This window comes from Podarcis bocagei, assembly GCF_964188305.1.
Source record: "Podarcis bocagei genome assembly, chromosome: 1".
In the NCBI taxonomy this organism is placed as follows: domain Eukaryota; kingdom Metazoa; phylum Chordata; class Lepidosauria; order Squamata; family Lacertidae; genus Podarcis; species Podarcis bocagei.
Window position 1 is genome coordinate 55,381,450 of NC_138125.1, and position 14,701 is coordinate 55,396,150.

At 41.0% G+C, this 14,701-nt stretch overlaps 1 protein-coding gene across 3 annotated transcripts in view; it reads right to left on the minus strand.

The window, feature by feature from the left end:
- Positions 1-14,701, minus strand: part of TTC17 (tetratricopeptide repeat domain 17) — a 57,154-nt gene that overhangs the window by 24,274 nt on the left and 18,179 nt on the right. For all 3 annotated transcript variants that reach the window (XM_081163729.1, XM_081163731.1, XM_081163730.1), the window contains exons 11-16: positions 14,055-14,201; positions 13,308-13,423; positions 12,658-12,832; positions 11,582-11,659; positions 9,897-10,121; positions 8,212-8,398 (exon numbers count right to left, since the gene is read on the minus strand). In XM_081163729.1, the coding sequence (XP_081019855.1) occupies positions 8,212-8,398; positions 9,897-10,121; positions 11,582-11,659; positions 12,658-12,832; positions 13,308-13,423; positions 14,055-14,201 (928 nt within the window). The remainder of the gene's footprint in view (positions 1-8,211; positions 8,399-9,896; positions 10,122-11,581; positions 11,660-12,657; positions 12,833-13,307; positions 13,424-14,054; positions 14,202-14,701) is intronic.

A 14,701-nucleotide genomic window follows, 5' to 3' on the forward strand; every position in this document is an offset into this window, starting at 1 on the left:
TTGCATAATGGGCTCTGTTCCCAGCAACGATAGTGCTAAAAATTACCCTTATGAAATATAAACCATCACTAAATAAATCATGAAAAGAAAAAAAACAGGGCGAACGTCTGTCTGCTAAATTTGAACACAACGTGGCACAAAAGGGACACACGTACACAAACCCACCTCCCCAGAGAATTCAGTGGGATGGCTGACAACCCCACAGCCCCTTTAAAAATGCACAATTGATCTATGAATAATGGGGCAGCAGCTATCGTAAAAGCCACCATACCCTAGCCCTTGTCCTCCCTCGTCAATGGTTACAACAGGATTTTTCTCCCTGTGACGTGGATAGAGACCACAGCGTGTTCTCAGCCCTGTCTGGGAATGAGGCCCAACATGGAAGATGGTTTCTAAATTTAACTCTCCAACATCGTCAGCAGATAAGAAAGACTAGGAAATGCTATTTGCAATGCCTCTCAGGGTACTCTGATGCTACATATAGAGCAGCAGGCTAAGCAGTGGTGTGGCCTGAATTTCAATTAGTGCCTCAAATATAACTTGACGTCCTTTAGAAGACAGGGGAGGGTGAAACGCACAGACCGTTAGAATGGCGATGGCACGTTCTCGGAAAACTTCTTTGGTTTTTGTATTACAGTTTCTCGTATGCATTTCTGTTTTTTCTCTTTCCAGAATAAAATATTATCTATGTCCACAACCTTTCTTGTATGGAGAACCCCCCATCTTCAGCCATTATCTTCCTAAATACAGACATACCTTGGAGATATTGCAGAACACTGCAAGAAAGCGACTATCGCAATAAAACAAGTAACACAATATTTTTTGTTTCCCGGTGTATATTAAAGTTATGTTTACCCTATTAAGCCAGGCCCCCTGGCTGCAGGGGCAGGATGGGAAAACCAGTAGCCAGCTCTACTTCTGTGGCCAGAAGAGGGGCAGCAATGGGGGGGGGGCCTTCCTTCCCCTGGAAGCAGCCAGGCTGCTTGCAACTGCACCCGCAATCTCATAAAGAGCAATATTTGTGAACCCCAATAAGGCAAAGCGCAATAAAATGAGGTGGGGGTCTATGGCTCTATATTTATGTAAACCAATTCTATCTATCCACTGCTGTTTAGAGCAAGCCAGAATGATAGTAGATACATTAACATTGATTTCAATGGCTGTAAACCATGACTTGGCCAGAGTCCAACCCAACATTCCTTGTTTTTAGGGTAAAATATCTGCTCAGTACTATTTCTCTTAAAACACCCAAGCAGCACACCTGAAAATGTTCCTGAGCCATGGCCACAGGACCAGAAAAACTCATCTAAGAGAGAAAAAGACAACTTCTTGGAAGCTGCATTAATGGATCTCCTGGTGTTAAGGCAGGGGGCAACCTGTTCAGCAATACAGACCCGCCTCTAGGAATGTCTCATGTGATGGAAGACTGCCACTAATGCCTCTCATTTTCCTAAATGTAATCAATCTGGCCTGCAGCATTATTTTAGGATTGTCACACCTAGAAGTGTAAAACTTCAAATCTTGAAAAGTATTGCTAAATAAACTGATGAGCTGAAAGCAAAGTAAATTTGATCTTCTTTCTACTTGCCTTTTTTGTGATTCAGCAGCACTTCTTGTATCTTCAAATTCATCTACGTGGCCAGGAGGCCCACATTTCATAGTGGCTCAGAGAGAAACTTTAATAGCAAATTTGATGTACAAAAGCAAAATACACTCCAAAGTTTCACGAAATTCACTGGAACTTATTCCTAAATGTGCATAATGTAGCAACCACCACTTTTGTTTTGTCAGATTTGGGTTCGTTATATATTTCTAACAAGAGTCCCGCTCGTGGCAAGTTCCCTTGTGGCTGACTGTGGCTGGATAGCACCTGCTGCATGGGAATCCCAGAAACACAATTTGGTAGGTGATCAGATTGTTTCCCAAAAGAATGCCTATGATAGCAGATAGCTTCCACATGCTAGTTGTGTTTTTCCTACCTTCTTACTCTAAGAAAGCAACTGAAAACTCTCTCATGAAGATGCTTTTAGGGATTCCACCACTTGGCTTCTACCTATTATCTTGTCCTTTCACCATTTTCCCTTAAAGAAAAGGTTTACTATTTATGATGTTATTATACTTATGTTATTATACTGTGTACTGCACCTGATACAAGCTTTAAATAATATCTAGTAAGGTATAGATTCTTACATTTTTCTGAGTAACAGAACATTTATTCTGAGAGAACCCTTACTCTATATACAGTGGTACCTCGGAAGTTGAATAGAATCCGTTCTGGAAGTCCGTTCGACTTCCAAAACATTTGGAAACCAAGGTGTGGCTTCCAATTGGCTGCAGAAAGCTCCTGCAGCCGTTTGGAAGCCCCGTCGGATGTTCGGGTTCCAAAGAACGTTTGCAAACCAGAACACTCACTTCTGGGTTTGTGGCGTTTGGGAGCCAGCACCTAATTTTTTAAGACATTATTGTATTGCTAAGTGTAGCTCACTAGCATCTACCCAAATAATATGATTCTGTTCTTCTTGTTCAAACTGGAAAAAACAGGATTATAAATTACAATTTCTCACCAGAATTTTGGGAAATCTTACTTTTCTAAAAGAATGTTTGAAGGTTCTTCAAAGTCTCATGTGTGGTGTGGGTGATGTAAAATTGATAAGATACTAGTCTAAAAATAGCTTCCTCCCATGTAAGATGCTAGTCTGCCCCATTCTAAAAGCTGGTTAATACCGTATAAATTCTCCCAGTATAGCTCTGGAGAAAACAACACCAAAAGGAAACTACCTAAGGAGCTTATTCCAAAAAGCTCATAGAAGAAATACATTCTGCTAAATGGAAATGTGATACCTTATGCCACAAGAGGGCATCAGAAAACAGCATTTTCAGAAAGCACAGTATAGATGCTGCTTAAAGAAACACGTATGTAGCGTGGGAATATTCAGATGAAATGAGAAAATGTATATAGGATAGGGAATGAACAGGAGCTTCATAATAAGAAAAAAAGCTAAGAAAAACCAGAACTAAAATGCTACAGAATGAGAATCACCATGTATGGGCGCATATACAGAAAGTCCAAGCCAACCTTCTTCAACCTGGTTCCTTCCAGATGTTTTGGACTTCAACTTCCTCCATTCCTGACCGTTAGCAATGCTGGCTGGGGCTGATGGGAGCTGTAATCCAAAACAACTGGAGGTGACCAAGTTGGAGAAAGCTGTCCTAAAGAATGTAGAGGAAGCCACCATCGTGGCAGATGAAAGAGGGAGGCGTGAGCATATCACCAAAGTTAATTTTTGAAAGGCCGTCTGGGACCATCCAGGGTAATCGCCCAAATAATAGCACTTGATATTCATGTTAATAAAGGAAAGTAGGTACATCAAGGACTGGAAGTCAGAAACAGTTACTGTGGTTGAACATTTATTTTGGCCTACCAAACTTTTCTCCAGCCTGTTGTCCTCTAGATGTTTTGGAGGACACTTCTATGAACCCTGACCATTATTTGGCCATGGCGGCTGTTGTCCAAAACACCTGGAGGGCATGAGAATTGTCTAGCTCAAGCAAATTTAAGGCTCTAACTCTACACTTGCTTTACTGGGAACAGAACTTATTTTTGAATAAGCATGTGCATAATTGCATGATAAACTTTTAACAACCTTTCTGCAAAACACTTAAGTGAAAAGGAAAAGGTGGCAAACACTGGAACACCTAGGATATATCCTAAATCCACTTACAAGGGAGTACGTCCCACTGAACATGGAGTTACTTGTAAGTAAATACTGTATGTATATGATTGCATTATTAGGCCTGATACACACACACACAGGATTTTTAACCCTGGTGAAAACTATTTTTATTATGACATATTTGGAGCAGATCTGGTGACCATTAATTTTTGCCGTGTAATTCTGTACCTGGGACAGGTAGTGTCTAAGGGGCAAAGCACGGCCTGTGCCTAATTGCTATTCTTATGTTATTTGTGAAATAAATTTATTTATTTACCTCAGATAAAAATCACTCGTTATCACACTGCTAAACCAGCATGTCAAGGGAGAAGTAGGATCTATTGCTACTGAAGCCCTTTCATTCTTCCACCTTTATAGTAAGAAACCAAAAGTAATGGGAGTGTACAGGCATACCGTGGAGATATTGCAAGTTTGGTTCCAGACCACCGCAATAAAGCAAGTCACACTTTTTATTTTGTTTCTTGGTGCATATACAAGTTATGTTTACATGATACTGTAGTCTATTAAGCCACACACCCCGCAGCTGCAGGCGTGGGGGGAAACCTAGCTCCAGCTCCAGACCCTAGCCAGTTCTACTTCTGTGGCCAGAAGATGGATGGCAGGGGCAGGGTGAGGCTCCCTTCCCCTGGAAGCAGCCAGAATGCTTGCAGCTACACTGTGTCTTTGTAAGAAGCAATCATCTGCCAAGCGCAATAAAGCAAGGTATGCCTGTACAACATGCCATCCCATGGTCAGTTCAATTAGTAGTATGCTAAAGAGTTCTGCTCAGAGAGATGGTAATTCATCAATGTGATTAACTCCCACCCCATATCTAACTGGCGCAGCAACAAGTACCATAGTGGTGATACTCAACTACCCTGGGTATTTAGTTGTTTATTAATACTGAACCTTAATCTGGATGCGTTCAAGATTACCGGACTTGTGTTCCACAAAGTAATGGCTTTCCATTAAATAGGAGTTAGCACCAGTAACGTGTGGAATGCAAGCAAACCCTACATGTAGGTTTTATTTATTTGATTACGTGGCACAAAACTTCACTACACCAATGCTGCACTATCTACTTTTTGTGTATCAGTGGTGGAGCATATGCATTACATGTTGTATATGCCAGTTTCAATTCCTGGGATTTCTAGATAGGACTGGGAAAGATCCCTGGTTCAATCCCTGGAGAGCTATTGCCAGTCAAGGTAGACTGGCATTCCCCAACCGGTGCCCTCCAGATGTTTTGAACGTCATCCACCATCATCCCTGCCCCATGTTCACGCAGGCTGGGACCAACAGGAGTTGTAGCCCATCTGGGGGGCACCAGGCATGGGAAGGATGGCATCCACAATAAGAAGCTAGATGCACTCGGTCATGTTCTGGGTGTCCCTGTGCTTTAGATATGCTCAAATATTTTTCACAGGTTTGATTCCTACAAGGAGGTTTTTTCTTTTCTTTTTGAGCCCATTAAAGGGGGGGGGGGAGAGAGAGAGAGAACACAGAACAATGATCATCAGACATCCTGGCAAATTCCTGGTTTCTTCTTTTCACTTTCCCTTTTTTTTCAATCCCGCAATAAAATAAAAAAATAAAAAATCAAGTGTCAGAAGCTGGAGTCATTAGAATGTTTATTTCACATTCTAAAAATAACAACAAAAGAAATGTCCACACCATTTCTCATGTTCAAATGTCTAATGTTCTCACATTAGCAGGGGATAGACAAGATGACCTGAAGTGTTGCCCACCTTTGTAGTCTATAAAAGAAAGGAACACAGCACATGAAGAGCAAGAGAGAGAGAACAATGTAAATATGGAAGCTTCCAATATTGAATCCATGTTTTGTCCACTTTCCCACTGGTAGATCTTGATTTATTTATTTTTCTGAGAGTTATTAATAGTTATGAACAGAGGGAAGAAATATAATCCTTATAAACCCAGATTAGTGCCAAATTGGGAACAACCACATTGTGACCATCATTCTTATGAACAGAGAGAAGAAAGCTTTTTACTTCCTTCCCACAAACAGTCATGCAACCAAAAGAACTAACATATCAGAATGATGCAGTCCTTACAACCCGTATTTCAATAAAACCCATACTCTGTGCATAGTTTTGTTGCCATACTTGTTGAAAATGTAACAGAAGATTGGGATTTTACTTCAAAAGATAGACAAACATGAAAAATTTGCATATTGTAGCAGTCATGAGAATCTCAAGTTACAAAGGCAGAGTTTTTAGTCAGTGTTCTGATTCTGCGCTTTCCCAGTAGATGGCCTTGAATTTAGCAATCCTAAACTACTCTGAAGTGCATATATGCATGATTTTTAATACTTGGTATAACCAAGGGTTGAATAACAGTCAGTAGTGAAAATCTGTAACCAGCACTGAATGTAAAGGAAAGATTATTCACTTGGTTCCGGAAGCTCACAAACATTTCCTGTATCTTTGGGTTCTATTTGCACCCTAAGAATTTGGAAATGTTTTGACAATGTCAGGTATGACAAAAAGAGAAGAGAAGAATGGAGGTTGGGCGTTGGGAGGACAATGAAGTGGAAGTCAACAGTCTTAATAGCCACTAACCAGAGAGAAGGTAAAAAAGCACTTGTACACTACAGGAAACTCTGCTGACCCCCCTCACTACCGGCTCAGACTTCAAGAAGTCTTGCTCAGCACCACAGTGGTTTAAGCCTTGTACAAAAGCATAGCTTTAAACTTCTCCCTTCAACTGAAACGAAAAACTTCCTTTCTGAAAGTTGAGATTCTGAGAAGTCTGACTCTAGGTTCTGCACTTATGCTAAGAACCTGGATGCACATATGCAATCCTGTTTCTAATCCCTTGTATCTCTTTATGAAACATGGGGGAAAAAACTTTTGGCACAGAGAAGGTACTTAAGTAGGGGAATGCCATGCAACTCCATCCCTTAAATCAGCGTTTCTCGACCTGTGGGTTGTGATGCTTGTGCAAATGTGTCATCGGTTGTATAAATAAACCCAAAAGGATTATTGCTTTTAATCCTTAACTGGTATAATACCTCAGGTAACATTTTGGTTTTTTTTGGCATATTATAATGCTGTGTTGATACTTGTAACCAAATGCCAGAAAGGGTCAAGTTTCACATTGTAATGCTAGTAAACATCTCTCTGGCGGCTTGCAGCAGATCTGGTGATAACTTGCCACAAGGTGCTTGTAAACACCCGCAAATTAGAGGATGAGTAAATAGTTGAGCCAAGGGTGATTTGAAATGTGCTTAGTTGAAATAAGAAATACCTGCATCCTGTGTATTAACTGATGTGAGACTATGTCTGACAACCATCAAAGCCTCCATTCACCAACTTGGTAATAAAATGCAAGCTCAAGCCATCCCACTGATACTTGTCAAAATGGGCTTATTATAAATAAAACTTTAAGATGCTCTTAGTTCATTATATCTAACACTGATTGTGTAACTATGTTTTTAGAATAAAGTTTTACAGCTTATGAGGCAATACCCTGCAATTTGATGGTTGGTGTTCTTACATTCTCACAACAAACCAGTAATAATTTAGTAAGTACTATAAATATTTCAATAAATTAAACTCCACATTAATAGGGGTATGGTTGAATTTTGCTTCGATGCCTCAAGTGATGGTTTAAAAGTAGGCAGACTTGCAATTGAAATGCACAAAACAGACAGCTGCTGAAGACCAAAGTCCAAAATTCATGTGGCAGTAAAAGGATGGGTAAACAAAATTCATGTGACAATAAAATAATGGGTCACCATTCTAAGTAAATTTGGACTTACAGGTTGCCATATCAAAAAGGTTGGGAACCACTGGCTTAAATAATCCTAATGTGTTAGCTCATATGGATAACTGGATAGGGATTATACTAGTTCAGTTCCAATCATATATTCAAATAAAATTTAAGTGCTATTAAGGAGCAAAAATGCACTGGAGATTTAGCAGCTGTAGGTGAAGACAGAATTTGTTTAATCTTTTCGCAGCTTTACTTGAACAGGAAGCTAAATCTCTTCAAATATTTACAGCAGGTTCTGAAGAACAGGGAGCCTGCTTTTATATAGTGGTGCAGATGGGTTTAAAGTTATATGTTATTCCATGCTTAGGGCCATTCTCTCCCTGTTTCCCTGGTTCCTGGTATTTGCTAAGAAAACAGATGAGGTGTAAACATGGGACTATTTCAGCAACCCTACAGCAGAGCAATGCTCTTGAATGGCTTGAAACTATCCTAGCATTCTCTAATTAGTAAACACTGCACCCAATTTGTAAGGAGAATCAGGTAGGGAATTCTGGGAAGACAGCTTTCCAAAAATTACTCTCAATTAGATCTAACTGGGGAAAAAACACTGTTCCCTTTTTTAATTGGACAGAGAGAGAGAGAGAGCGCAGATGAAAAAGAGATTATCAATGAGGGAGAGAAAGAAAAGTAGTCCAATTTCTGCAGGTAGTGTTGAAGGGATAAAATTACTAATTTGGGGACTTTTTCAGCAGCTGCTTACCACTGCAGGCAGAAGAGGTGATGTTGTACAGAAATGGATAGAACTGCAAACAGCGGATCAGCTTCAGGCTCCTCTCACACTCCAGACACTTTGTCGCAATATCCAGGGCATGCCTGAAAGCCTGCAATGCCCCACTGACGTTCTTCAGAGCCAAGCAGGCATTTCCTAAGCTCAAGAAGGTCAGAGGCTAAAAAGGCGAAAGGCAAACTTCAATCAGCACAGGCATAGGCAAAACCCAGATTTCAGTTCAGTTGTCAAAGGAACTGGAAATTTACAACAAGCATGCTCACATCTTGGGAGTTCTGTTTCAAATATGTGTGTGTATGCGCGCATATGTACTTAAAGCCGCCCTTTACGATATCAGTATCTTTTTACATTAAGACTGATAATACAGTATTCAAGCCTATAAGATACAATATAAATTTATTGGTTTGGCTCTTAAGTAGCTAAAGTAGAAGGAAACTCATTCAAGGGGTCCTTTGCATGCCCTGCAACAGTTCCCACTGTTCCTACAAAAGCTTCTCTAGGTGGTATGGGGATCCTCCGAACAGTAAGGGGTGGATTCAAGATTCCCACTTCTCCCAATTGTTCAAGAGGTCCTCTGATCCTCTAGATTTGCTTTGGAAGGGGCACAGGGGGTTGGGTGGGACCAAACCCCACTTCTGTGAGCTTCCTTCCACTCAATGGTTTGTGAACATTACTGAAGTGTTCTGAAACTCTTGTATAAATATTTCTGACTGGTTAGGAGCGATGGGCAACCATGTCAACTAACAGCTAACAAAATGAAGACAGGTTTTAAAGAATTAATTTGTGTGAAGTTAGCAAACATGTGCTGGGCACCTTTGAGTAATTATATTTTTACATCAATACATTCAAGCCACTTCCCAAGATTCAAATGTAACAAACCACTTCCACTAACTCACTTCTGGACACGGAGATGGGGTATGAAAGAAATACCGTATTTTTCGCCCTATAGGACGCACTTTTCCCCCTCCAAAAATGAAGGGGAAATCTGTGTGCGTCCTATGGGGCGAATACAGGCTTTTGCTGAAGCTTGGAGAGCGAGAGGGGTCGGTGTTTACCAACCCCTCTTGCTCTCCAGGCTCCAGGAAGCTATCAGCAAGCCTGGGGAGCCCGCGGGATTTCCCACAGGGCTCCCTAGGTTGCGGATAGCAGCCTGCTGTCCGGCGCGCGGGTGCCCTGAAGCAGAGCGCCCCGCATGCCGGGCAGACATCCGCAGCCTGGGGAGCCCTGCGGGAGTTCCTGCAGAGCTCCCTAGGCTGCGGATAGCAGCCTGCTGCACGGAGTGCGGGGCGCGCTGAAGCAGAGCGCCCTGCGCTTCGGGCAGACATCGGCCAGCCCCACAAACTCGGGGGACAGCGGGAAGGCGCAGCGCCGCCATCCCGCTGTTCCTCGACCTGGTTTGGAGGCTGGTGCTGGGGAGAAGCGCGCTTGGGGGACAGCGGGGGGACAAGCTCGGGGGACAGTGGGGAGGCGGAGCGACGCCATACCGCTGTTCCCCGACCTGGTTTTTTTTGGGGGGGGAAATAAAGGGGGGAAAAATTCCCTTTATTTCCCCCCAAAAAAACTAGGTGCGTCCTATGGGATGAAAAATACGGTACTTCTGCTTCAATCCTACTTAAGCAAACAGAACAGAACAGGGGGGGGGGGAAATGAAGACTCACCTCAGAACCATTGATGGCTAAAGCTTTTCGGAGAAGCTTGCTGGCATCCAGATGAAGACCATAATGAATTAGAAGGTTGGCTAGATTGACTAAAGGGATATCCTGGAATTCATGTGGGGTCAAGTTAAAGGCCTTTTGTAAGCAAGTGAAGGCGAAGGTGCCATTTCCAAATGCACGCCAGTAAAGGCCAGCCTCATTGAGAACCAACCATAAAGGATCCCTTGCCTGAAATTAACCACAAAAAAGAAAGGCTACCCTCATTAATCTCATTCCATGCTTTACCATGTTAGACTACCATTGCCGCCCTAGATGTTACAGCTACAGGTGTTTGCAGAGATCACTGCCGGAGGGTCATGCATATACAAATCAGCTGCACACAGCAAAACATTGACCTAACCACTTCCCAATATTCTATCACACCCTAGTGAAACAAGGAACATAGGATGTGCTGATGCAGGTGAGAGCAGGCTTGATTCTCAATGGCTGGAGTCTCCAAGGGCAGGGAGCATGTTAGCCCCCATTTCACAGCTATCCAAGTGCTTTCTGCAGTATTTATGGCTTGCATCAAAAGCAGCATTAACGATAAAAGAACAGGTTTGCATAACTGCAGTTTTGCAAGATTATGGCCCTATATAATGTGGAAGGTGTTACTGCATTTCTAAGGCCCATGTCTAAGGTCTAAGATCTGTTTAATAACTCATCAGTTAAGTAGAACTGTGAATCAGCAGGGATTTTGAAAATATATATATATTACAGAAAGAAAAGCTACTTGAGGGTCTTGCTTAGAATACAATATGTAATTAAATAGACTAAGAGTGCTAGTATTCTGTGAATCAAACAATTCACATTACAACATGAGTATCTACATGCATGTATTTTCTTACAAGTTATGTCTCCTTTCTGTGGGTTCAAAAGCTTTTATGCTGCTATTTTAATTCTGCTGTTGTTATATTTTACTCTTTTATATCGTGAGCTGTCCATAGAACATATGCCATTAGGAAGCCTGTATAGATAAAGCAAATACACAATTCTATAGTCTCTGGGATACCTACCCTATCCTTCTAGCATTCCTGTATAGTTAAAATGCTATAATTCAGAATATACTATTACATTTCCAACATTTACCAGAGCTGGCACTGTACATTTTCTTTTGGAAGGCAGCAGCACTGCAGCAGAATTTCTTTCCTACAATTTCCTAGATTCCTATATTTATTGAAATCATAGGTATAGCCATACAAGCATTTTCACTGTACAGCAGGAATATTGACCTGTAAATCTCCTTCAGTATTTGTCAATCCAAGGCTTCACAGCTATCAATATATTTTTTGACAAAAGGCCCCTGTATGTTTTCAATCATAACAAGAATAGCTTGAAACAAATTCAATTTCTAGTCATCATTGGTACTCGTGGTATTATATTCTTTGTCTGTCCTTATTTCACTCTATGTCAATCACTCATGGAGGCTGTAAAATCTGACCAAATCAGCACTTTTCATGCACAAAAATCACAAACATTTCTGACAAAAATAAAGAAGTGGAATGATTTACAGTTGACTTAAGTGGAACACTCTGAATAAATTAAAGAGATTCTTGCTTCTGTACATGAGGGCCCTTTGGGATTCTGGAAAAAAATCCATATACTTTAAGAGGAAAATAAAAAGCACACATTGCGGTCATTGGAATTACCTTTACAATGGCATGATAGATGAGTGATCCTATTTGCTGCTGTGTAACTGATTGATTGTTGACACGAGAGTATAATATCTGTGCAAGACAGAGAAGTGTTTAAAACCATACATTTGAACCTATCGAATGTAAGACTTTAATGCAGAAAACTTACGTTTGGTAATTCAAATTTAATGATCTAAAGGATCAGCAGGTTTTATCACAAAATGAAAATCCAAGAGAGCCTACTTTTCTATTTTGATGGTTATGGCTAAATTGCAAAGATTGGAAAAATCCTTGCAATTCAACTGGAAAAATCAACAACTCCATGCTAACCTCATAAATTAAACAAATAACGTATTATGCTTTTAGAGACAATGATGATCGTAGAACTGAAAACAAGCAACCTGAACTTTGGCTAAAACCAGATAAGTCTTATGCTATCTGCATGAAGGCTTATTGTTGGTAGAGAGTTTGGAGAAAACAACATAGTCAAAATCCAACAGAAAACAAACAGAAACCGCAAGTCTAAATAGTCCAGTAATATAACCTAAGCTGGCTTGATTTAGCAACAGCTACTTCTGGTCCCTTACAGAGGGAAAGGAGGTAATAATTTTGCCCATATTGCTGGGGTGGTTCAGTGCTAAGACTGAGAGAAACTGGCTTGCCTTAGGCCACCTAGCAAGTTCACAGCAGTGGTAAGATGCCAGTTATGGATTTCCTAATTCACAGCTCACACTCTTAGCCACCAGCAATACCACAATGTAAAGCACCACTAATTTGGAGTGCATTAATGATTCCTTGCACCTGTATCATGTCAACTAACCGAATAAGCCAAGTTCACAGAATCTGATCGTAATGCAAAATCAGGGTGTTGCCTCAAACATTTTGAGGATAGGTGACTGTCAATTGAAACAAACATGTTGTAATGGCTACAGGCTTCCTTTCAGTGGTGACTTGGCCATTTCCAAACTGAATTTTATGTGGGAAGACCTCTTGCTTTCAAGAGGTTGTCAAGTCTGGAAGTGACAATTTATAGGACAGAGAAGACCAGAAGTATACTAACAATCTTCAAATATAATCATAAAATCTCTTACTTGTTTGGCATGATCATCTGGCATCTTTACCCTCAGATCCAGATGACTGTCTAGTTCTTTGATCAAAAAGTGCATAGAGTCACTGTGATGGGCATCAGAAATGGAAGAACAATCTGGCTCATAGACCTCTGTTTTTGCATCGTCATCCCCTGGACTGCTAAGTATTGAATGGATTCTAAGAAATTTAAACAAACACCACACAGGTATAAGAATATGATTCAGACTACAGGAGTACCAATTGAAAGGCAACAATCATAGTAGAATTAAATTGCTTTATAAACTAGAGAGGCAGAACAAATGTTCATTACTGTCAGACAAGAGTACCTTTGGTTTGGCACTCTTTACTATGCCACAGCACTAAAGGTAACCTGAAAAAGAAAATCCCACTGAAGTAAATCCCACTGAACTCATTCTGATTTACTCTAAAGGTAGCATGCAAAGGACTGCAGCCTATTTTCCAGTTTTCTAACTGAACATCACATGCAACATCTTTTAGTCTCATTGCTGTTGGTTTTTCAGTGCTAGGCATATTACATGTTTCAATAACTGTATTTTTATATTATACTATTATTATGTTGCTGCTGCTGCGGGGTGCTCTGGCTACACTTGCATACAAATGACAGATGAATTAATTTATTAACAGTACTCACCTTTGCCCCCTGCTTTCTGGATGCAGGAAATAAGTTGGTAGTTCTCCTGGGGAGGGGATAGCTGGATAGGTTTTTACACACTCTGATCTTTTAGGCCACAAAATATTCTGCTTCTCCTGATCACAGAGAAAATATTTCTTAAGGTATCACAAAGTGGGTTTACCAGTTATGACTCTCTGATTTTCTACTTGCTAGAGAAAACTTGCCAGAACGCAAGAAACCAGAACTTCTAAATGCTTCCACTTTCTTTGGGCAGTGATTCCCAGTTTATCAAGCAAAATCCACGACAAAAGTCAGATGGCTGCCCTGCAGTTTTGAACTCTGTTCACCATGGTTTACTATCATAACATCTTTGCAGTTTTGGTGGCAGACAGAGTTGTGAATGGAGAGACAAAACCAGAGTTGGGAGGAGAGACAAAACCAGAGTGACCCAGAAGGTACCTTGGGAGGAAGCTAACGTTTTGAGAGTGGACGTTCGCTCACACAATGGGACTTCACCTTGAGGAAGCAAATGGGGTTGGGGATGCAGGGGGAGGAGAGGAATGAGAAGTCCTATTGGATGAGTGGAAGCCCATTCTGCTTGTGCACAGACACCACTGCCAACAAGAGGCCCAAAATAGATTGGCTTTATTTTATGCATATTGTTAGTTATGTACTTGTCTTTAGCAGAACACTACTAGCAAACAATGAAACTGGCTAGGAGGCCTTGCCTAGGAAAGAAAAGTCATAGCTACCCTATCCACTTACCCTGTAAGCCTCAGATTCCAGGCCCCATAATGAGAAGACAGAATGGACCAAAGGGGAAGACTCCAAGGAATGGCCAAAGTCACTGCGGTTGGCATGAAGTTCAGAATTCATGGATGTCATACTGGAAATGGAAGAATCACTGCCAAACTAGAAACAGAAAATGCATAAGAAAAGTTTGGAGCATGAAATTGACACCTCAAGGAGACTTCTTTAAGAAAAAAACTACTTCCTTACAAAAAACTAACTACATTGGGTTGCATGCAGTGCAATTCTGAGCATGTTGGGAAATCATCCCTCACGAGATGCTGAGAAAATCAACAGCCCTGATATTAATAATTTTAAGCAGCAGTGCAAATCACCTCCCCAAACTTCAGAACTACAGGTTCTAAAGCAGGCACAATCTTTCTTCAAAGCATTAAAAACAAACAAACACATTTTGCCAGACAATACTTTCAATTTCCTTCTCTTGATGAACAGTGTGAAAGTTTTGTTTTCCCTGAAACCCATTCATCACGTATCTAGTGTCTGAGCACACCATGAAGGAGTTATTGATGATCAAAATCCAAAGATGAGGCAGGGAGCCACAAAGTAAGTTTGTTTCAATATCTGGGTGCTTTTTTCCGTCTGATGCTCAGGACAAGATACAG